General features: G+C 45.3%; 1 protein-coding gene across 6 annotated transcripts in view; it reads left to right on the plus strand.

The window, feature by feature from the left end:
* PAN2 (poly(A) specific ribonuclease subunit PAN2) overlaps positions 1-25,457 on the plus strand; it is a 415,349-nt gene that overhangs the window by 358,094 nt on the left and 31,798 nt on the right. For all 6 annotated transcript variants that reach the window (XM_069230608.1, XM_069230605.1, XM_069230604.1 and 3 more), the window contains one exon: positions 11,658-11,751. In XM_069230608.1, coding sequence (XP_069086709.1) covers positions 11,658-11,751 — 94 coding nt within the window. The remainder of the gene's footprint in view (positions 1-11,657; positions 11,752-25,457) is intronic.

The raw sequence follows: 25,457 nt of genomic DNA on the forward strand, positions 1-25,457 counted from the left end.
AGCAAGAACGAAATTCAGCACAGGATCAAAAAGAGGAGGTCAGAAGCAAAAAGACAGGTGAAACCTCTCCAAGAGCTAATGGGTCTAACAAGCGTGATGATGCTAAAGGTGGTGTTTTTGCCAGTCCTTTCAGCATGGTCGAAGCATTTTTAAAATCAAGAGGTCAGAGCTTAAGCCTTTCCCAGGAAAAACATATTGACTGCCAATATTTGTCCCATTTTATTTGTTAGGCAGCGAGGTGGAATGCTCTTAAGGACTATTTCCTCATTGTTTTAAGTAGCAAGACTTTTTGATGGCTACTGTTAACCCCAGATTCCTCACTTTTTGAATTCTCCTATGTAGCAGAGTGGTTCCAGGACTTTTCAGCAAATGCTCCGCTATGCAAACTGGTAGATTCCATGTTTACCTTGCCCTCATATGGAAGTGACAGGATGGAGCAGTAAAAGGAATCCGTTCGGCGCACTGTCTGTTCTATTTTTTGTGCACCCTTTGAAGTGGATCTGGAGCTTTGCTCCTGAAACTATGGTGGTGTTTTACTGACCTTGAAAACAATTTTGCTGACTTTATGGTCTGAAGACCTCCCCCTGTTGCTGCCTCTCCAAGCAGGGTTTTTCGCAGTCAGCACTAATAGGCTCTGACTCCTCACCAGTTATCTAATTCTATCCCCATTCCGCAGTTGATGCTGGTGTGCTTAGTTTCCTCATCGCATGCAGGTAGGTGTATGTCATGATGTTAAAGCTGGTCTTTTTTTCTAAACCTATTCAACATTGGCAAGAAGCATTGTTAAAACCAAAAGGTGAGTGCTAATGCCATTTCAAAAATAAGATTTATTGGCTTTACCAATGTTTATTTTACTTTATTTTTTTAGGAGGCACCAATGGATGTACTGCTGCTCTGTTCCTTTTTGTTTTCAGTAACAAGACTTTTGATGGATATCTCTAACAGCAGATTAATTACCTTTTACATTTCCCTAGTTGGCAGACAGGATCTGGAAACTTTGCAGCAACTGCTTTGTCGGGCAAACAGGTGGTGCCATTGGACTCCATGGATACCTGGCCCCATCTATGAAACTGATGCAGTGAGGAAGTAGCAATCCTGTCTGTTCATAGTCTTACCGCATCTTTTGAAAGAGATCTAGAGACCTTCTCCTTGTACTTTTGCCTGCCAAGCTGTTGCACAATTACCTCAGACCAGTGGGTGCTACATGTTTTCTATCAAGGTTACACCCTTCTCTTTTTGTTAATCCCTCACCCAGTTCCTCCTGTTTCAGCTAGAATTTGGCAGAATATGCCTACATATTTGACAGAGGTTCAGTCATTGCTGGCCAAAGAGGGCAATTTAGTGAGTACCTGAAAAGGACAGAGGCAGCATGTGCTATCCCAGCTATTTTCGTGTGCCAACACGAAAGGTAGGCACAGGCTAGTTTGGATCTTTGATTTCTGAATGTCTTCATTTGGATGGAAGAACTCAAGATGCCAGCCGTGGCCTAGGTCCTTTCTGCTCTAGATCCTGGAAAGGCATGGTGTCCTTGGACTTTCAGGACTTATACTTTTATGTGTTCATCCTATAGGGCTTTCCTCACATTTGTCGTTGGGAAGGAACACTTTCAGTTAGTTATTTTTCCCTTTGGGGGTCACTTGAGCCCCTAGTGTCTTGACAAAGGTGGTAGTGGTTGTACTGTGGGCCGCCTTTGCAATTTGAGCGAGTGGGTCTTCCCATTCCACAACAACTGGTTGTTGTAGAAGGGCTCATCAGTCAGTCACAGGCCAAACTCTAAATGACTATCTTGCTACATTCATCCCTGGGGTTCCCAGCGACGCAATGCCACCCCCTACATCTGGGACATTCTGGATATGATCCCAATGTTCAAGCCGCAGTCCTTAGTTCCAGCCTGGACTATTCCAAGGCTTTTTGGTCTCCTAGTATTGTGTATCTTTATGGTGCCTTATGCTCTTTAGCACATGCGTGCGCTTCAGTAAAACCTTCTCCTTCAATTGGCTAAACACTGAGGGTGCCTCACAGACAGTATCCATGTGTCAGGTGAAGCGACCTGGGATCTCAAATGTTGGTTAAAAGACTCTGACCTGACATGCAGCAGACCTTTCTCCCTACCTCACCTAGAGATCACAGTGGTGACTAACGCATCACCTTCAGGCTACAAAGACCACCTTAACGAGATGAAAATCAATGGCTTTTGGTCTCCATTGGAGCAGAAGTACCAATTCAGCCTTCTGGAGTTGGGTGCCATCTGTCTGTCTCTCGAGCCTATCTTCCTTCCATGAAGTGCAGCCCTGGGAAAATTCGGAAGGACAACACAACTGCCTTGTGGTACCACAACAACAAGGCCGGTGTAGGGTAGCAGTTGCTGTGCCAGATGGCACTGGAACTGGAGCTCTGGTTAGATAGTCAGGAGATCTCATGTCAGCCATCTTCCAGGATTGCTGAAAGCAAGAGAAGACCAGCTCAGCAGACAGACCATAGCTTGCAACGAGTGGTGTCTACACTTGCACGTAGTTCAAGGCATCTTTACTTAGTCTATCTTACGTAGATCTGTTTGCTACCACCAAGAACAATCACTCTTGATCCTTTTTGTTCTTGGCAGTTTCAGCCTCCAGGCTCCCTGCAGTTTGTTTAATCTTTCATGGGGCTTAGGGTCTCTGCTACCCATGCCCACCCCATTTGCGTCTCTGAATTCTGCCTGGAAAGACTTGTCTCATCATTCTGATAGCCCTGGACTGGGCTCAGAGCGTGTGACAATAGCGCCTTGAGACCCGCACGGGTGAGTAGCGCGCTTTATAAATGTTAATGATTTGATTTGATACGATACTCCAAGCTGCTGAGGCTGATCATTTGCCCCACTACTTAGTCTGGCTTGTGGGGAAGACTTGCTGTTACAGCAACAGGACGGGGTTATTCATCCAAATCTCCACAAACGATACAACCATGTGTGAAGATTATGCAGAACTGATGGAGTGGATCTGACCTACCTGTAGAGGTAGTAGATGTCCTCTTGGCAGTGCGCCATCCATTCGTGAAATGGACTTACTATGGACTAAGTTTAAGGCCTGGTATGAGAGTAGCAGAACTGTAGGAGAGATCAATTGAAGGCTCTAAACTTTCTCTTGTATTTTTGTCTTTCCTATCTTTGGCCCAATCCACTATCGTTTTCTCAGTTTATCTGACCAGTCTTCCCTGTTTAAGTCACCAGCTGAATGTTTTTTGAAAGAGCTTACATTGGAGTCTTCCCTCTCCTTTTGTCATTTAGCATTGGAACCTTAACTAGGTAATAACTTTATAGTGTGCTTGCCTTTCAAGCCAATGCACAACTGTTCATTGAGGTATCTGACCTTTAAGACTGCTTTCCTCATTGTGGTTACGTCTGTGTGCTATGTCTGTGAACTGCAGGTACTATGCGTACAAGCACCATATGACACCTTATTTCTGGAAAAGTTGGTGCTTTGGACCTGGGCATCCTTTCCACCTAAGGTTTTGGCCTTCCATGTGGCACAGTCTATCACCCTTCCCACTGTTTGCTCTCTCCTACATGCCTGTAAAGAGGAGAAGCTTCATTGATTGAACCCCAAGAAAGCCTTTAGCTTTTATATCGATCAAGCTAAAGAGCACGTGGTGGATGACCAAATCTTTATAGTGCTTTCTGCTGAGAAGTGGAAGACTTCCAGAAATGGACTTGATTCAGATGATTGGTTTCTTCATTAAAATGTGAAATGCCTTGGCTTAGAACGAGCCTCCCGAGGGCATTCAAACTCATTCTACTAGAGCTACATCTGCCTCTAAGGCCTTATCCAGGGGTATTCCAGTGCTTGACGTCTACCAGGGACCTACATGGGCGTCGATCAACATTTTCACCAGACATTACTGTCTTGATTCACACATTTGCAGATAAGGCCATTTCATCTTTACTGCTCTGATTTCCTAGTTTGCAGTACATTCCTCAGACACTACACATTTTGGGAGGTATTTATTTGCTATCCATTTGAAAGGTAAGCAATCTGTGGTTAGAAGTATCTACAGAAGAAAAAGTTACATATCTTCTGTAACATTTTCTGGTGGTTACTCTAACTGCAGGTTCCTCCTCGCACTTCCTCCTCCCCCTTTTCTGTGGAATGGTCTTGCTTTTATTAAGGTCCCATGTTCAATTCTTCACACTGCAACAGTTAGCAGTCTGTTACTGATGCTCCTTATCTAGGGGCTTGAAATGCCTTACGGTAAACTGAGTTAATCTTGCAGGGGTGATGCCTATATAAGGCGCCGTGCCTTCACTTGCAGCATCAGGACTAGGTTGCTGCAGCGTCCAATGGTTCATCCTGTCAGTGCATGGGGGCTTTAGCAAAACAGCTGCTGTGTAGTTGGGACATCAGGATGATGTCACCGAGGTGACAGCAAACTTTGGCGGGTGCCCCAAGGGCATGTTTGGACAGTGAACCAGCATTTTAGCCGACCCCCAGGACACACCCTTCACCCTTCGACGAGGCAGCTAATATCTGGTCTGAGCTGAATTTTGAGGGAGGAGAAAGAGATGTGGGTGGAAGGAAGACACCGAGAGACACAGAGCTGGAGGAGAACGCTGCAAGACTGAAGCAGGAGGAATCCTCGTTGGGACAAGAAAGCGGATGCTGGGAGAACAAGAGCATGGAGCTAGGGGGCCACTGACCCCCTGGAGTGCCCCGCCGTGTTACAGGAGGAACGTGGCTTGCCCAGGTACAGGCACGCATACGTGGGCATTGTGGGCTGTGGGGAAGCTGAGTGGCTGAGATGAGGTAGAGGGGGAACGCAGCTGTAGCTGGTTTGCCACGTTGGTCCCCGGGTAGTGAGACTTAACTAGGCCTATCTCAGCATGTGCACAATAAAAAGGGAGACAAGCAAATAGGTGACTGAAGAACTAACTCAAGCCTGCACACAAGGTGTTACCACGATCCCTCACCCCTTTCCCCCTGATATTACCCAAGACATAGTTTCCCAAAACTTACCTGAGCTATTTCCTTTTCCCAAGGCACAAGGCCTGTGAAGTGGCCAAGGCACACCAAGGAACCTAAAAGAATAAAAAGGAAAGGACAATGTAAAATACATCCTACCGTTGGAACACCACATTACCTCCTTTCAGTCTTGTATAATACAACAGCATTAAAGAAAATAAAAATAAGAAATAAACTAAATAGACTTGAACCACTGTCTTATTACATCACCTTCTGACGGTTCTATATCTATTAGTCTAGCAAGCAGACCGAGGTCCTGTCACCGGGGCAATTACTGAAAGGTTTCCAGAGCCAGTCTCGTGCCTGAGGGCATTCAAAAGTTAAGGGATCTGTGGTTAGACAGAGTATCCACTAGAAATAATATTCTCCAGTATTGGGGTAGCTTTCATAGTTTCACATGCTTGAATCATTCCCAGTCGTCTACATTGGAGACCTACGATATCATAACAAGCAGTATATATCAGTATAACAGGCTGTAAAGGGAATATAACGTTCAGCTTACTAAACCTATATCCTTTTTTAAAAAATATAAAAAATATAAAAAAATAACAAAAAAAGGACCAAAGTTGAACAATGACCAGTCGGGCAACAGCACCCATAGAACACTCCTAACAGAGGCACCTTCCCTCAGATTTGTACCGCATGTCATGTGTGAGGGAGTTTCCCCGAGCTCTGCTCAGTTGACCCATAACTGGTGATTTTCGAACAGCTATTTCTTTTCCAGTATGTCAGAACTGGTAAACAAAGGACTCTTCAGACCTTGTGCTGCCTGTGGTAAGAAAAGGCTCTATTCAATAGATCCTCACAAAGAATGTCTAAATTGCCTTCATCCATCCCACAAGGTGAGAGAGTGCAAGATTTACAGAACGTTTTCTACAAAACCTTTCAACAACCTTGAGGGAAGACTTTTATTACAGTTGCAGACACTTACAACCAAGGCTATTGTAGTTTCTGAGGAGGAAATGAGTGAGTGTTCCATCTCCTCACAGACTTCCAGAAAGAGGGAAAGGTCTCACAATGAGTCCCCTCATCAAAGCCAAAAAGCCTTGAAAAAGACCTACCATGGATCAATGGAAGGCTCTTTCCATGAAGAAAAACAAAACTGGGCTTCCTCAGCCTCTAAATCTGAGCTATCTAATACATCTATAGCCATTTCTATAAAGGCTAGATCTTTATCTGAACCTGCCTCAAGAAAGTCAAACTTTGCTACAAAGACATCGTTGACGGCACAAAAGATGTTAAAACCATTGTCTAGGACAGCTAGAAATGACGGAAGCCCAACAACTTTTTAACTGTCGTCATCCATCTCGTCAACAACATTGACAATGGTTGCTGCGTCTACAAAGACTACTTCCACAGTGACGTCCAAGACTGTGCCTACACTGCTGACAACTGCATCTGTGTAGGTACCACCCTCATCGACGACACAGTTGATGCAGCCATCGGAAATGACCTCCTTGTCATGGTCATTGAAGTCAAAACACAAGAGGCCATCAACATTACTATTACCCTCACACCATTTACGACCTCACCAATGCCGGTCTTGCCATCTCCTCCTAGTAATCTTAGTTTCACGTCACCTACTGGCTTGTCCCCAATTATACCCAACCACTTACTGGATATTCCAGACTCGGTCGAAGAACAAAGAACGTTTGGTGCAGCCCACAGCCCCTCTGAATTGCACATTAAGTATCAGGATTAAGACAGAGCAAGAATATTTTTAGCCTTTTTACCAAACTCATCAATACGTAAAACAGTATCATCCTCATGGGCCTACTCCACCACAATCAGACATGGTTCAGGTTCCAGCTACCCTTGTGCAACACCTCCAAAGCATGCTTAAAGATTATTACAAACACTTGCCAATACAAGCTGAAGCTCATCAATCACCTGCAGTAGTAACTGCGCTTGCACCTCAGTCTTGGCCTCCTCCTCCTACCCCAAGGATGACTCCGTAATCCTGCATTGCCATGCCTCCTTGAGACAATCCTTCCTCAACTGAAGATGTTGTTGACAGTGATGGAGACAGAGAAGAAGCCGTAATCAATCATACCATCACCAATGAATGGGATGATTACCTTATCTCGCCTGGAGATATTGGTGGTTTTCATATGCTAATGGAGAGAGCCGCTGTGCATTTCCAGCTCCCCACTACAGATGGTCTGTTCTCTTTATGACTTCAAAGATCAATCTAGAAAAAACAGAGCAATACTGATTGCAGACTACATATGGGAGGACGGAGTTAAAATCATGAGTGCCATTCTTCCCAGAATTGATTTAAAAAAAAAAAAAAAAGCACCAGATGATTCGCCAGCCTACTTGATCGGACATCCAAGACCGGATTCTCATTACTCAGGCTGCACAATGCAGATTTAAAAATCCTTCCACTCTGATCACTTCTCCGCCTGATAAGGATGGCAGGCGATTAGACAATATCGGTAAAAGATTGTCATGTCAGGTACCACTGTCCGAGCCGCAAACTCTACATTTAGACATCATACTGCCCCAGAATGTGCAGTCAGACATTGCCACATACCTGGATTTCCTACCAGATGACAAGAAAACCAAAGCTATCCATATTTTACAGGAAGGCGGCATCCGAGATTGACTGTGCAATGGATATTGCATCCACAGGCTTCCGGCAGCTGGTGGGATCTGCTGTACTTCAGCACCAGAGTTGGCTTAAGGCTACACTGTTTCATCCAGAAATGCAGACAAAAATCCTTGACATGCCCTTCAGCGGCAATTTGTTATTTGGGAAACACGTCGATGATGCTCTGTAGGCCATAAAAACGGACACAGAAACTGCTCGATCTCTTGGAACTCTCCAGTTCGGTAAAACACCTTTTTGTGGCGTGCATGGCTGCAGATTTTAGTCATACCATGGAGGATACCAGAGGTACCAGCCACAATCTTACCAGCAGCCCATTTGGCCCACTATTAGCCTCTTCTAAATAGCAACCAAGAAGGCGATAGACCAGAGACACAACTAGGAAACAGTGACAACCTTAAACTACTGGCTACATCCCCTACTCATCTTTCTATGGGTACCAGAGTTTCCCAGTACTTACATCACTGGAGCAAGATAACTATGGACAATGGGTCCTAGATCTCGAGTGTGGCCATACTTTGGAGTTTACTCAAATTCCTCCTAAGACTCCACCAACAACAAAATTCCTCCCTTCTCACATTCATCATCTTCGCAAGGAGGTTTTGACCATGTTTTCAAAGGGGGCCATAGAACTGGTTATATTCTCCAAAAGTAAAGGGATTTTACTCACGTTTTTTTCCTTGTGAGAAAGCAGTCAGGGGAGTGACGTCCCATTCTCGACCTCGGGAAACTCAACAAGTACCTGAAGAAACAATCTTTCCATATGATTTCCCTCCAGGAAATTTTCCAGCTTCTCAACCAAGGAGATTTTCTTACCAGGCTTTAACACCAGGAGGCTTATTTCACATTCCCATCCATTCCAATCATTGCAAATTCAGCAGTTTTGCCATAGCCAGTACACATTACCAGTTCAAAGTCCTTCACTTTGGTCTCAGATCCGCTCCCCAAATATTTATGAAATGTCTTGCCCCAGTGACAGCCCCCCTGCGACAACAAGGCATTCAGGTTTTCCCTTACCTCAACGACTGGTTGACAAAAGGCTACCTATTCGCAAAAGGCATTGAGGGACAATGGCAGGTGTCTTCACCTCTTTCAAAACCTGGGGCTCACAGTCAAATTCCAGAAATCCCTTCTTTCGCCTTCAGCAAGGATAACCTTTCTGGGAGCAACTCTAGATACATTACCCAACAAGGCATTCTTGTCTGTAGACAGTCAGCATAAACTGCCCATTCTGGCTCACTCCCTTTCAAGAAGAAAGTGCTTTAGTTCGCCTGATCAAATCTCGAATAGGCATGATGTCTTCAGCCACTCTCCTCATACCTCATGCTTGTTTCAAAATGCAACTCTTTTGGACGCACAAGAGCTACAAATTCAGGGCATGTGAACTCCAGACCACTCGAAACTGCATATCAACTTCCTCAATCTTGGAGCATTGTCACTAGCTCTTCAAGCTTTCCTACTGAGATTTCAAGGTTCTTCTGTGTTGATAAGGACAAACAACACAACGACTATGCATTACCTCAACAAACAGAGGTGCAAGATCCACAATTCTGTTCCAAGAAGCTCAAGTAATCTGGCTTTGGGCACTACATCATTGTGTAACCATAACTGCAGAACATCTACCAGGAGTACACAACTTGCTATTAGACACCTTGAGCAGAACGACCCAACATTGTCACAAATGGGAACTGTACCAACTGGTCCTGAATGCCATATTTTAGAGGTGGGCCAAACCCAGTCTGGATCTATTTGAATCGTGAGATAACAGCAAATCGCGGTTTTACACCAGCAGGTACCTTCAAAAGTGATCCTGTGGGAATGCCCTTTTGATGCAATGTCCAGCACTTATGCCTATGCTTCCCACCCCCACGTATTTTCAGAATTCTCAGGAAAATTAAACAGGAACCATGCCAGTTAATAGTAATTACTCCACTAGCCCAGTCAACACTCCTTCATGGAGCTCCTCATGTTGACATTGGACAAACGCATTCACCTCGAGCCCCAGGTAGACTTATTTTCGATGCACGATCAGCAGGTCCTTCATCCAGACCACATTTCTCTGCATTTATCAGCCTGGCTCCTGAGCACCATGAGCTACAGCACCTAGATAATGCAGTGGACTGTCGGAGTTTCTTACGAAGGCTCGAGCAGATTCTACCAACAAAACATATTGCTTCAGATGTAAATTAATTTGTCTTTGGTGCAAGAAATCTAACACACAACCTATCACATCACCTCCTGAACAGGTGTTACCATGTTTACTATCTCAAGCCAAACCCGGTCTAGCGCATTCCTCTGTCAAAGTGCGTTTGGCTGCTATTTCCAGATAAAGGTGAACTTTGGGATATCCTTCATTATGTTTGCACAGGTTAATCATCCAGTTCCTTAAAGGACCCTTCAGAGCATATCCTCCAATAAAGTCACTGCCACCTGCATGGCAACTCAACACCATGCTATCCCACTTGATGAAAAGTCCATGTGAACCGGTTCACAGGGCTGAACTGAAGTTCCTCACCTGGAAGGTGGCTTTGTTACTTCCGCTCACCTCTACTAGAAGAGTACGCAAACTATAAGCGTTCACTATTAAAGAACCTTTCTTGCAATTCAAAGATACCATGGTAATCCTACGAACTAATCCCAAGTTTATACCAAAGGTTCCTCCTGATTTTCATCTATATCAACTGTTTCTGCTCAACTTTCTTTTCCAATCCCCAAACACCAGCGTAACAAAGTCTTCATACTCTTGATGACAAGAGATGTTTAAAATTTTACATACATCGAACAAAGCATATTGGTACTACTGATCAACTTTTTGTGGCCTGTGGTAACAATAACAAAGGAGGACCAGTCTCCAATCCCACCATAGCAATATGGATTTAATTGGTCGTCCAGTTCTGCCACTCCAAGACGGGCATGCCTTTACGACAAAAGACTGAGGCATACTCAACGAGAGCAGTTTCCACAACAGCGGCCTTATTTGCCTGGGTATCCATTGAAAATATATGCTGTGCTGCAACCTGGAAGAGCAGGCGCACTGTCACCCAGCGCTACCATCTGGATTCAGCACAGATCACTGATAAATCAGCGGGTCAGACAGTACTTTGACATCTTTTCCAATAAATGTGAGCCTGTTACCATATAATGTATAATGTTGTACCCACCATCCCCTATCGTATTCATGTGTATTTGATTGCTAATATATTGCACTGCTAACTGTTCTGATTTAAGCATGTGAATCTATGAAAGATACCCCAATACTGGAGAAATAATGTTTTACTTACTTGTAACTCCTGTTCTCCAGTTTTAGTATCATTCATAGATTCACATGCGACCCTCCCTCCTCCCCTTAGCGGCTCTCCTTCTCGGCCAGTGAGGTTTAGCCCACTAGTGGTTGGAAAATCTGAGGTAAGATTACTCTGTTGGGAGTCTTCTAAGGGTGCTGTCACCTGATTGGTCTTTTGTTCATCTTTGGTTCTTTAAAAAAAAAAAAAAAAAAAAACATATATAAGCTTTTAAGCTGTACTTTGAATTCCCTTTGTAGTCTATTATACTGATATATACTGCTTACTATGATACTGTGGGACTCACACTTCGACTGGGAATGATTCAAGCATGTGAATCTATGAAAGAAACCAATACTGGAGAACAGGAGTTACAGGTAAGTAACACATTCTTTATAAAGGTAAGTAACTTGCCCTTATCCTATATTTAGCCTCTTCTATTTTTATCATTTGGATAGAAAAACCAATTAAGAAATCTGAAATGCTGAATTTTACAGCACAAAATCAAAAGAAAAGAATTGGCCGTAATGTAGATTTAAGAACATATGCAGGCACAGAGGTATGTTTTTTTTTTTGGGGGGGGGGGGAGGCATCTGAACTTTTTATGGTCTTTATGAGGATGGGGGCAGGCTCCATCTGTGCATTTTACCCTGATAAGCCTTTATTTGGTTCACATTTGCTGAGTTCACTTACATGCAGTCTTACTTGATGACCTCATTTTCATAGATGTTGCCCTGTAGTAATTTGCAGTTGTTTTTGTAAATTTTTCAGGTTCCGAAAGAGCAGGTGATTGACACAGTGTATCTGTTCCACATGCCACGGAAAAGGATGATTTCCCTACGCTTCTTGGCCTGGTACTTCCTGGGTTAGTATTGAACCTCATTCTGAAGCGAGGGCAAAAGCTCCACCTGTAACATACCCATCCTCCTGATTAGTGTCACATGAGTGTCTACATCTGTGCCGAGCCTCATAGTAGGCAGGACTCAATTTCCATTGGTAGAAGGCACATAATTTCAGATTAACTCCATTATACAGTGACATATTAAGAATATTGTCTCTCTGTGTCTGGGATGCTGGGTTATTATTACTAACTTACATTTAAGACTGAAGAGATATTCTGGTCTTATCTATTTGGTACCCCCTGTGTGTTGATACATATATATATGTTAGATGGCATGTGTAGCTGCCGATACACATTCTGTGCATTATTCCTGCCATCTAGTGTTGGGCTCTGAGTGTTACAAGTTGTTTTTCTTCGAAGAAGTGTTTTTGAGTCACAAGATTGAGTGACTCCTCCTCCTTCGGTTCCATTGCGCATGGGCATCGACTCCATTGTTAAATTGGTTTCTTCCTGCTGTCAGGTTCGGACGTGTTTCCTCTCGCTCCGAGATTTCGATTCGGAAAACTTTGAAAAACTCTTTTCGGCGGTATTGTATAGATCGGTTTATATCTTCCATTGACACAGCGATACTGTCGGGGAAAAAACAACTTTACTCGCCCCTCGGGGCGCACACGCGCCCAATTCGGACCGACTGCGTGGAAGCCTCATGGATCGGACTCCATTCCGTTTCTGTCCTCGGTGCCACCGAAATACCTGTATACTGACCAGCATCTGGTTTGTAATCTTTGCCTTTCCCTGGATCATCGGTAAGAAAATTACGAGGTCTGTCGATCCTTCCGTTCGAAAAAGACTCTTCGAGACAGGAGGGCACGACGACTCGAAATGGAGTCGAGAAGCAGCGAACATCTCGACGTGGAGGAGGAAGAAATGATGCAAACAGCGGTCTCGGTTCGAGATTCCGAATCCGAACAGGAATCAGAAGACAGTCTGGTCACAGCAGGCCAGCATGTGAGTACGCCTGCCCCAGTACCCCACAAAAGCAAAAACGTAAGGCCTTGGGAACACCACTGCCGGAAGGCTATGGCTCGGCCCGAAAAAAGACTACTGGTGACCAACTTAACAGTTCGTCACCGAAAAAGGCCACTCCTCCAAAATTACCCATCAGGTATCTCCAGATTCTGTGGTCATTAGCGTTGCCAGAAAAAGAGCAAACAGTCAGTCCTCAGGAGATGCGCCCCCACCTGAAAAGGAGAGCAGGAAATTCGATGCTGAAGGGAAACGAGTGGCATCCCAAGCAGCAAATCAGTGGAGGATAGCCAACTCACAAGCACTGTTAGCTTGCTATGACAGTCCATTGGGACGCAATGCAAGACATAATTCAGCATCTCCCCAAAGAACACCAAAAGAGGGCACAACAAGTAGTGGAAGAAGGGCAAGCCATTACTAATAATCAAATTCGATCTGCCGTAGATGCAGCAGACACTCCTGCTAGAAGTGTCAATACTGCAGTCACAATACGCAGGCATGCATGGCTAAGATTCTTGGGTTTTAAACCAGAAATACAGCAGGCTGTGTTAAACATGCCATTCGACAAATAGCATCTTTTTGGGCCAGAAGTTGACACAGCCATAGAAAAATTAAGAAAGGATTCAGATATGGCAAAAGCAATGGGCGCACTATACTCCACACCATACAGGGGATCCTTTCGGAAACCTCAATTTCGAGGTGGGTTCAGACCACAGACAACAAAGGCATCCACATCACAGGCAAAACCAACCTACCAACCACAATACCAACAAGGTGATTTTAGGGGCACGTATAGAGGACAGTACCCCAGAAATAGATCGAAATTTCAAATCTCTAATCAACCTCTAAAGCACCCTAAACAGTGACTTTTCTCAATCCCCTCCACACATCTCCTGTGAGGGAAAGACTACAACAGTTCCACACAAATGGGCAAAACATTACCACAGACAATTGGGTACTATCAATTATCCACAATGGCTATTGCCTAGAATTGATTCACACTCCTTCAAATATACCACCACGGTCACACAAACTATCCACAGAACACATCAGTCTGTTACAAAAAGATGTCAAATCTCTACTACTCAAACAAGAAATAAAATTGGTACCACAATCTAAAATAGGTAAAGGAGTTTACTCACTATATTTCCTAATTCCCAAAAAGGATGGCACCCTCAGGCCAATATTAGATCTCAGGGCCATCAATCTTTACATCCTGTCAGAACATTTTCACATGGTAACTCTACAGGATGTTATCCCACTACTCCAAAAACACGATTTCATGACAGCACTAGACCTCAAAGATGCGTATTCACATATACCAATCCATCCTGCACACAGAAAATATCTCAGGTTTGTCATTCAAGGAAAGCACTATCAGTTCTAAGTGTTGCCCTTTCGTATAACAGCCCCAAGGGTATTCACAAAGTGCCTAGCGGTAGTCGCAGCCTACCTAAGAAGACAACATATACATGTCTTTCCATATCTAAACGATTGGCTATTAAAATCAAACAGTCATACGCAGTGCCAAAATCATACGCATTACGTAATACAACCTTACACACACTAGGGTTCTCAATAAACTACCAAAAATCACATCTACAACCCACACAGTATTTGGGTGCAATACTAAATACTCAGAAAGCGCTAGCATGTCCAAATACACAAAGGATACAAGCATTCCAAAATGTAATCACACAAATACAAACAAATCAACGATACACTGTCAGATTTGTCATGAAGATTTTAGGAATGATGGCATCATGTATTGCAGTTGTTCCACACACAAGACTAAACATGCGGCCCTTACAACAGTGCCTTGCACAACAATGGTCACAGGCACACGGTCAACTTCAAGATCTGGTGTTGATAGACCGCCAAACATGCATGTCCCTTCAGTGGTGGAATTCCACAAATCTAAGCAAAGGGCAGTCATTTCAAGACCCTGTGCCTCAGACCATAATTACAACAGATGCATCAATGATTGGTTGGGGAGGCCACCTAAACAATCGCAACATTCAAGGGCAATGGGATGCCAAACACAGACAGCTACATATAAATCACTTGGAGTTGTTAGCTGTTTTCCTAGCACTCAAAGCCTTTCAACCTCTTCTCACACAGAAGAATGTCCTTATCAAAACGGACAACATGACAACCATGTATTACCTCAACAAACCGGGCGGGATGCCTTCATCTCAACTGTCCCTACTAGCCCAAACAATATGGAAATGGGCAATTTACAGTCATATTAATCTTTTAGCACAATACATTCCAGGGATAGATAATCAGCTGGCAGATCTCCTAAGCAGGAATCACCAACAAACTCACGAATGGGGGATTCACCCCCAAGTACTTCAAAAGTGGGGGGACACCAGAAATAGACCTATTCACAACAAGCAAAAACGCAAAATGCCAAAACTTGGCATCCAGACACCAACATCCCATATCCAAGGGCATTGCTCTATGGATCAGTTGGGCAGGGATATTTCCTTAAGCTTTTCCCTCTCTCCCACTCCTTCCCTTTCTGGTCAGCAAACTACGTCAAACATCACTCACCATGATGCTCATAGCCCCAACGTGGGCACGTCCGCATTGGTACACAACACTACTAGATCTGTCTGTAGTACCTCATTCCAAACTCCCAAACAGACTAGACTTGTTAACACAGAACAAAGGTCAAATAAGGCACTCAAAGCCCAATGCTCTCAATCTGGCGATTTGGCTCCTGAAGTCTTAGAATTTGGTTACTTAAAGCTTCCATCAGAATGTATGGAAGTAATTAAACAAGCATGTAAACCTACTACTAGACAATGTTACGCAAACAAGTAGAAAAGATTTGTCTATTACTGTCAATCTAAAAACACTGAACCACTTATAGCATCTATACAAGATATTCTATGCTGTCTACTTCATTTGCAGAAATCACATTTAGCTTTCTCATTCCTCAAAATCCACCTTTCTGCAATATCTGCTTATTTGCAAACTATTCAACACACCTCTCTGTTCAGATTTCCTGTTACTAAAGCCTTCATGGAAGGATTAAAACGCATTATTCCACCCAGAACAACACCTGTTCCTTCCTGGAATTTAAATATCGTTCTTACCAGACTTGTGGGCCCACCTTTTGAACCCATGCACTCTTGTCAAATTCAGTTTTTAACATGGAAATTTGCCTTCCTTGTAGCTATTACTTCCTTACGAAGGGTTAGTGAAATACAGGTGTTCACTCTTGAAGAACCTTTTGTCCAAGTACACAAAAATAAAGTCGTAATTAGAACAAATCTAAAATTTCTAGTAAAAGTAGTATCTCCTTTTCACATCAAACAAACAGTGGAATTGCCAGTCTTCCTTCCACAGCCAGACTCTGTGGCAGAAAGAGCTTTTCATACCTTCGATCTCAAAAGAGCTCTTATGAACTACATTGACAGAACTAAAGATTTTAGAAAAACAACTTTTTGTTCCCTTTCAACATCCACATAAAGGTAATCCTATATCTAAACAAGGCTTAGCAAGGTGGATTGTTAGATGCATCCAAACATGCTACATCAAAGCAAAGAGAAAACTTTTAATCACTCCTAGAGCACATTCCACAAGAAAGAAAGGTGCTTCAATGGCATTTTAAGGGAACATACCAGTGGCTGATATATGTAAAGCTGCCACATGGTCAACTCCTCATACTTTTACAAAACACAATTGTGGTGTTGTTTTCTCTCAGCAACAGGCTATTGTAGGCCAGGCTGTATTAGGAACACTATTTCAAACAACTTCAACTCCTACAGGCTAGCCACCGTTATTTTTTGGGAGGACTAACTGCTTTGTAGTCTATGCATAGCATGTGTATCTGCAGCTACACATGCCATCCAATGGAAAATGTCACTTACCCAGTGTACATCTGTTCGTGGCATGTAGTGCTGCAGATTCACATGCACCAGCCCTCCTTCCCGTAAGCCTGTAGTCGTTCAAGTTTAATATTTATACATATGTATATACATTTACATGGACATCTCTTTATATTCTTATACTCTATCACTCCTTCCTTCACCCTTTGCGGGAGAACCATCTATCTATGGAGTCGATGGCCATGCGCACTGTAACCGAGAGGAGGAATCACTCGATCCCGTGACTCCGAAAAGACTTCTTCAAAGAAAGACAACTTGTAACACTCCGAGCCCAACACTAGATGTCATAAGAGATATACATAGCATGTGAATCTGCAGCACTACATGCCACGAACAAATGTACACTGGGTAAGTGACATTTTCCATATCAATCATGCCTGGCTGTAGATAGATACTCTCCCCATCTGTTATGCATGTATTGTTTTTCTTCGAAGAATAAAGAGTTGTCAGGCCTGTCATGACTCCTCCCTTGTTCTAGAACGTAGCAGCACAATGGCTCCACCTTAGATTGTTTTCTTCCACCATCAGGCTTGGACATTCTGGATGCTCCTCCAAAGCTAAAGCATAGAAAGCTTTCACAAAACCTCAACGAAGTTTCCAATCGGGTACAGCAGCTTTGCAGAAGAACATACATCACTTGCGTGGATCAAATCATATAAATACGCCACCTTCGTCCAAGACCCTCGGCAGGGGCCATATCCTCGAATCTTTGTTGACACACCTTGAGATAATTCTCAAAAGTGGGCTGAGGCATTGAGAGTCCTTCTTTCCACCTCTGTTTTCAGTTTAGTACAAACTATGCCTGGGCCTCCACAGCATATGAAACCTCTGCTTTACACCGAAAGGACTGATGCTGGGCACACTACGAAACGCAGCGCGTAAACCTCACCAACACAATTGAAATCTCTCGCTTTGAGGATGCACAAGATATCAAGGGTGTCCAAGGGGCTCAGAATGAGAAAGAGGAGGAGTCTGGCCTATGAACATAGAGCCACATTCAGAAAGAAGAGGTACACGTCTTCTTCTCTGGATCTCAAGACTCTAAAGTAGAGGTTACTGACACTCAACTGCCAGAGCAACTTCCAGCTCTGAGGACAAAATGGACACATTGCACCTCGGTGGTGCTAGCAGGTCTTTCTTGAGACCCCGAAAGGCCAGCGGGAGAGGTGGAGCGCTGCTTTCATGGGAATCCAGCACTGAGCCCAGAGCCAAAGCTGAAAGCCTTAAAACATGCACGCCAACCAACAGGTTTGGCCTCAGAGTAAGGAGTGACAACCCTCATGATGCTTTGAAAATTTCATCAAGTGCTGACAAGCTACGTTCGGCGTTGAGGCCCTCTGGCACCAAAGATTCAGCCACATTCAGTGTAAAAACCTTTGACAGCCCATCAGCCATTGCACAAAGTCACTTTGCAGTTGCAGTCGACGTCCAAGACTGAACACCCTTTTACGCCAGAACCAAAGGCAAAGGTTTTTCCACGACACAGACGTCCCAAACTGCAGAGGGATCAGTACTTGAGAGAGTAGTGTAAGTCCTTGAAGAAAGGCAACCAAAATGTTATTCATCCTGACACTGGGAGAATTGTTACCAAGCATGCAGCACCAGACCTCCTCACAATTCCAATGGAAAGGCCTTTATGGGCAATGGAAGAGCCTTACCACCTCAGTTACCACCAACAAATTCAGAGGGAGTTAGGAACGTAGCCACTTACCTTCCCATGCTTCCTATCACTACCTAGTTCACCTTCTCCCTTCACTGCCACCACTTCTCCATCACAGGATAATCAAGAAACAGACTGACCCAGGGAGTCCTTCTTATCAGGAGGTTTCCGGTCATGGGGAAAGGAAACCACTGGGAGGATTATTTTGTAGATGACCCAGACATTGAGCCATATCCAATAAAGCCACCCCCACCAAATGATGCTACACCTGATCATGTGGTTATACAAAGTGCAGCCTTGCACCATCGGGTACAAGTGCACTCTGTTAAGGATAACCAAGCTTTCTTTTTGGAAACACTGTCAAAAACAAAGGTCAGTTAGCTACTTGCCTGTGCTTAAGAGTATGTTAAAAGCTATCACTGCTACGTTTAAGAACCCTGTTAAAGTGAGAGTAGTAATACCTCGTGTAGAAAAAAAGTACAATCCTGACTTTTGCATCTGCCCTACATTACAGCTGTAATTGTACCAGATTCGCTAGTGGTCCACACAGCTCGTAAAAGAGCTTCAGCGCAAACTGTCAGAGAACATAAGGGATCCAGAACTATAGATGCAGCTGGGAAAAGAGTGGCTTTGAGGGTATCCACTCACTGGTGCATCACCATCTCAGGGGGCCTACCAACTAGTTACGGTAGGTGCCAGTGGGAGGCCTTGGAGGAGCTGTGTAAGCAACTTCTAGAAGAATATTAAAAGAAAAGGAAAGAATTGGTTGCTGTAGGGTTAACCATCTGCATCGCGAAGATTCGGTGTGCTTTAGACGCAGCGGACACAGAATCCAGGAACATTAATACTAGTATTTTAACCCCACATCATGTTTGGCTTAGGGTGTCAGGTTTCCACCCGGAGGTACAACAGTACCTTTTAAATGTGCCATTCAACGGAGAGCATTTGTCCAGGACACAGGCCGTTCAAATGCTATGAAAATTTTAATAAAGATGCGGGCATTGCAAAATGGATGGATACCCTGCAGTCCCCTTCAGAAATGACCCTTTTTTGTAGGCCATACACTAGAGATGGTAACGGACAAGAAAGCTCAGGGCAGCAACCCCCAACCCCACCCACAATATCGTTCAGCTTTTCAAGAACCTCAGCAAGGCACACTTTCTCACTTATGTGCCTACAGATGCAACGTTATAGGCAGATGGAGCTCTAAGCGCCCCAGGCCCTTATCTGCAACCAAGTAGTGAATCACACTACATCTGTCAGGGGTAGGGCGGTGTAATTTCCCACTTCTGACACAATGGGTATATATTATATTTGATAGTCTTCTAGTTTCAGATTCCTTACCTTAGCATTTCCCCCAGGCAACAGACTGGATCCGGAGATTTTTCATCGAGCAGTACACGTGCGTGCCGTCGGGTGGCGTCGGTGGACTCCACGTTCATCGTAGGCGTCGTGGTCACCGTGATGACGCCAGTTCTTTTCTTTCCGCACCACGGGCAGATCCGGAAGGGCGCAACCCTGGTCAATTTTTGACCAACTTTGATCTTTTTGTCAGGTTTTTGGACTGTCTGGTGCGTCAAGGGATGTCTCGTAAGACTAGCTTCAAGCCTTGCAATACCTGTCACCACATAATGTCGGTGACACACCCGCACCTGGTATGTTTGTGGTGTATGAAGCGTGACCACAACTCGAATGCTTTGAGGGAGCAGTCTAGAAAGCTTATGGCGGCCTGGCGCTCGACTCCGCGTCACTCCCAGTCTTGCTCGAGAGGAAATTCTCAAGACCATTCTCAGAGTCATCACCACTCCTCTTCGTCCCATTCAAAATCGTCGGGACATTCGGGTCATAAGAAGTCTAAGAAGGCTAAATGTTCTTTGACTCCACCGGTCTCTCGGCCGATGCGATGCGGGACGAGCATTGACGCTCAAGGCCTCCATCAGCTGAGCCTTCTTCTGGCTCTGCTCCGCACGTCCCTGAGTTTCCGGAAGCCAGAGCCACCCCTGCCCAACTTTAAGGAGCTTTATGTGGCCATGCACCTTATTTTTAGGCAGACCAAATCCCCTGTATCGTCTGTAGGGCCTGGGGGTTCGGATGGGGGCCCTTTGGCTTCTGAGGGCCCCTCCAGATCTATTTTGAGATCCGTGCCAATGCCAGTCGTACTATTGTGACCTTCCCCGGCGCTGGCTAAGACGTCGACCCACTCCTGATCCCTGATGGCTAGAGCCGGAACAGCATCAACCAACGCTGCTTCCAACTTCGGGATTAACTCACCACAGGTTGGATTTGGACCTTTTATTATGTGTGTGAATATGAGGAAGGATTGGAGGGGTTGCTGGACCCTTTAGAATACCAGCTAGAAAACCCTAACTTAGACTGGGCAGAGGAATTCAGCGACGCTAGTGGTCCGGATACTTCTCCAGATGCTGGCATGCTTTCTCCTCCTACCGTGGCTACGTCAGAGGGAGCGTTTTAGGAAAGTACCCTCTTTCTGGCATGGTTACCCCCCACTTTTGCCGGTTGTCAGTATGTTTTGACTGTGCACTGGGATCCTGCTAACCAGGACCCCAGTGACTATGCGTTCTCCCTTTAAACCTGGTTGCTTGAACCACACACACCCCACATTTTTGATACTGATGCCCCCTTATAAGTCCCTAGTAAATGGTACCCAGGGCATTGGGGCGCCAGGGGTTCCCCACGGACTGCAGCATGTATTATGCCACCCATGAGGAGCCCATGCAAAGTGAATCTGCAGACCTGCCATTGAAGCCTGCATGAGAGTACATGCTTCCTTTTTACTACAGGTCACTGCAGCAGGTCACTCTAACTCACCCCTATGGTAGACCGTCCTAGCCCAGAGGGCTGGGTGTAGGTACCTGTGTGTGAGGGCACCCCTGCATGAGCAGAGGTGCCCCCACTAACTCCAGCCCCATTCACATGGACTTCAGGAGTGTGGGGACGCCATTTTATGAGTGTACTGGACATAGGTCACTACCTATGTCGAGCTACATAATGGTATCTCCAAACCTGGGCATGTTTGTTATCAAACATGTCGGAATCATACCACAATACTGTTGCCAGTATTGGAATTATGATTCCATGCACTCTGGGGACTCTGGAGGACCCCCAGCATTGTCCCTTCCAGCTTTCTGGGGTTTTTCCGGCAACCCAAGCTGCTGCCACCCCTCAGACAGGTTTCTGCCTTCCTGCTGCTTGATCAGCTCAAACCCAGGAAGGCAAAACAAAGGACTTCCACTGGGAGAGTGGGGTTTTCCTAGATACTGCCTACACTTAACTAATAGGGGATACTTGGACCTGGTATAGGGTGACAACATCATCGGTGTCCACCACACACCAGGGCACTTTCCTACACTTACTTCCATATTCTAGTCTTGCCTGCCCACAGGTGCTACTTGCGATTCGTGGTAGGTCACAAGCTCTTTTAATTTACCGTGCTCCTCTGTGGCCTTACCTTTGCCCCTCGGGTGTTCACGAAAGTGATGGCAGTGGTTGCAGCTCATCTGCACAGGTTAGGATTTTCAGTCTTCCCCTACCTCGACGACTGGCTTTTGAAGGCGACCACGCCCCAGAAAGTCGTCTTCCACCTTCAGACTACTGCGAACCTTCTGCATTTGCTGGGGTTCACTTAAACAAGCCGAAGTGTCACCTGAATCCTTCTCAGACGTTCCCTTTCACCGGAGCTGTTCTAGACACATTGCAGTTTTGGGCCTATCCTCGTGAAAAGCAAGTCCATGATATTCAGGCTTTGATTCCAATGTTTCTGCCTTTTTCCTGGATTTCGGTGAGAATGACTCAGAAGCTGTTTGGCCTCATGGCCTCCTGCAGCCTGCTGGTGACACATGCCAGATGGCATATGCAGGATCTGCAGAGGGACCTGGAGTTCTAGTGGGCACAGTGTCAGGGGAATCTCTCCGACATGGTCCAGATCTCAGAGGGAACTGCGAAAGACCTGCACTGGTGGCTTTCGAATCACGATTGGGTCAGCGGCAGATCCCTTTCCCTTCCCCAATCGGATATCACAGTAGTGGCAGATGTGTCACTCCTGGAGTTGTGTGGTCACATGAGAGAGGTGGAGATCAGGGGTCTCCGGCGGAATGCAGACTCCACATCAATCTTTTGGAGTTCCAGGTGATCAGGCTTGCATTTAAAGCATTCCTTCCCTCTCTAAAAGGAAAAGTGGTGCAGGTATTCACCGACAACACTACTGCCGTGTGGTACTACAACAAGCAGGGCGGAGTGGGGTCGTGAACCCTTTCTCAAGAGGCTCTACACCTCTGGACAAGGCTGTAACATCAGGACATCACCCTGGTAGTTCAACATCTGGTGGGCTGTCTGACCGCCAGAGCAGACAATCTCAGCCATTGATGCATAGTCAATCACGAATGGCATCTCCATCTGGAGGTGACGCAAGGTCTCTTTCAGCAGTGAGGAGAACCTTGGTTAGATCTGTTTGCCTCCGCAGAGAACACGCAATGTCAACTGTTTTGCGCTTTGGAGTTTCCAAGGTGGCACTTGCTAAGTGACGCTTTTTGTCTTGAGTGGAACTCGGGCCTCTTTTACGCCTTCCCGCCAATGCCACTTCTGTCCAGAATTCTGAAGAAGATCAAGAACGACCGGGCCCAAGTAATCCTTGTGGCTCTGGACTGGGCATTAAGAGGTCTGGTATCCAGAGCTAATGACCATGGCTATGGGTCCTCCTCATCCCACCCCTTAGGGAGGATCTTCTGTCGCAGCAGCAGTGGACGGTTCTCCACCCGGACCTGTCCAGTCTCCTCCTCCTTGTGTGGAGATTGAGCGGCGACAGTTGACATCTTTCGACCTTCCGCCCGAAGTCTGTGACGTTATCTTGGCAGTCAGACGTTCTACTGCCAAAACGGTATACGCCTGTCGTTGGAACAAATTTGTGGCATGGTGTATCAACAAGTCTGTTGATCCCCTTTCTGCACCTCTCTCGGAGGTTCTCCTCTTTATTCTTTCTCTTTCCCAGCTGGGCCCTGCTCTGGGCACCCACAAGGGTTATATGTCTGACATCTCTGCTTTTTTAAGACTGCCAGACAAACCTTATCTGTTCAAATCTCCCATTGTTGAGAGGTTTCTTAAAGGACTCACCCATATGTTTCCTCCTATCCTGTTCATAATGTCCCAGTGGGATTTGAATATAGTCTTCACATATCTCATGTGTGCGCCTTCTGAGCCACCCCGCAACTGTCCCCTGCGGCTTTTGACTCTTAAAACTTCCTTATTGATTGTCATCACCTCTGCTCGCAGAGTGAGTGCGCTCCAGGCTCTCTTCAAAGCCACCATTTCTAGTTGTCCATCCTGACAAGGTGGTGCTTTGTACCAGGGCTTCCTTCCTTCCCAAAGTGGTGACACCTTTTCATGTAGGCCAATCAATCACCTTGCCTACTTTTTACACACCCCTCATCCCTCCCATGAGGAGGAGAGACTCCACAGCCTGGATCCAAACACAGCGTTGGCATTCTACCTAAATTGCACCAAAGATTTCTGGGTGGACGGGGCAGTGCAGAAGAGGACCATCTCGCGATGGGTGGTCTGCTACCACAGCATAGCATGCAGAGTTCCAGCACTGGATATCTGCTTGGCAGCGACATGGGCATCCCTGCACACGTTCGCCAAACATTACGGCCTGGACAGTCAGGTTCGCAGAGACAGCAACTTTGGCTGTTCGGTCCTGCAGGACTTTCTGGTGTGATCTTAGTTCGCAGCCCACCACCGGGGATGGTATTGCTCAGGTATCTATTCTAAGGTAAGGAATCTGTAACCAGAAGTCTCTATTAGATGTACAAGTTACTTACCGGAGCAGTGCAACACTTCCTACAAAAATTCCCTGAGCAAATCGCTGAATGAATCTGTAGTAAGTCAAACTTCACTATTCTTGGTGACTTCAACACCCACGCTGAAATCCAAGACAATGCTGCTGCTAAAAGCTTCTTAGCTGATATGGCCACGTTAGACCTGACACAATTGGTTAAAGGGCCTACTCATAACAAAGGTCATACTATTGACCTAGATTTTAGTAATGCTGCTGGTCTAACTGCTTCACCCCCCACGCCTTTGGCATGGTCGGATAATTTTTTCATTGCTCTTAACCTGGACATCCCGGTTGCCGCTAAACCTTCCCAAATTTCAGCGCAACCTTATTGGCGCTGGCACCTGCTCAAAGCCAGAGACTGGATAAGTACTCTAGAGACCCTGAAACCAGCCTTAAGGGGAAATATGATCTGTTCCGTGGAGTTATTTAACGACTGGATCACCAAAAGCTTAGATATCCCCCTCCCATACACATTGAAAGCAAGAGGCCACTTGAAAAAAGGTGCTCTCTGGTTCTCCTCTCACCTACGTCTATTAAAGAGGGATTGCAGGCGCCTGAAAAGATGGAGAAAAACTTATATCTCCTTGAAAGATGAATATAGGAAAGCTATTAGGCTGTTTCGTGCGGAAATAAAATCAGCACAAAGTACCTATTATTCTACTAAAATAGAACAGAGCTCTAACTCTCCTAAAGAGATTTTTCATATTCTAAGACAAATCACTCACGCACACTCTTACACTTACTCTGTGGAAGCATCCTATAAATACAGTAACAATCTGGGATTATTCTTTCAGCAAAAGATCCTAGACATCTATACGGCCTTCCCGACAGGGATCCCCATTACCCAGGTCCTTAGAGAGGAATCTACCAACCACACAGTTGTACTTTCACAATTTCCACCGCTCTCCCTAGAACTGGTATCTGCTCTACTGGAGACTCTTAAATCTGGCTCCGCTTTGGACCCAGCACCGCCTACTATTCTAGCGTTGGCGTCATCCGTCAAAGCCCCTCTTTTGACTGACATGTTGAATCGGTCATTGTCCAGCAGTAGTATTCCCTATCAGTCGAAACATGCTATAGTGAAACCTTTGCTTAAGAAACCTCACTTAAATGCGTCTGTGTTCAATAATTACAGGCCCATCTCCATGTTGCCCTTAGATACTGGAAAAACACATTAACTCATGTCGCTCTAATTTTCTTGAGGAAAATAACGTCCTCCATCCCTCTCAGATGGGCTTCAGACCGCTACATAGCACTGAATCAGCATTGATTGGCATTATGGAAGAGGTCAGGA

This window comes from Pleurodeles waltl, chromosome 4_2 (genome assembly GCF_031143425.1).
Source record: "Pleurodeles waltl isolate 20211129_DDA chromosome 4_2, aPleWal1.hap1.20221129, whole genome shotgun sequence".
NCBI lineage: Eukaryota > Metazoa > Chordata > Amphibia > Caudata > Salamandridae > Pleurodeles > Pleurodeles waltl.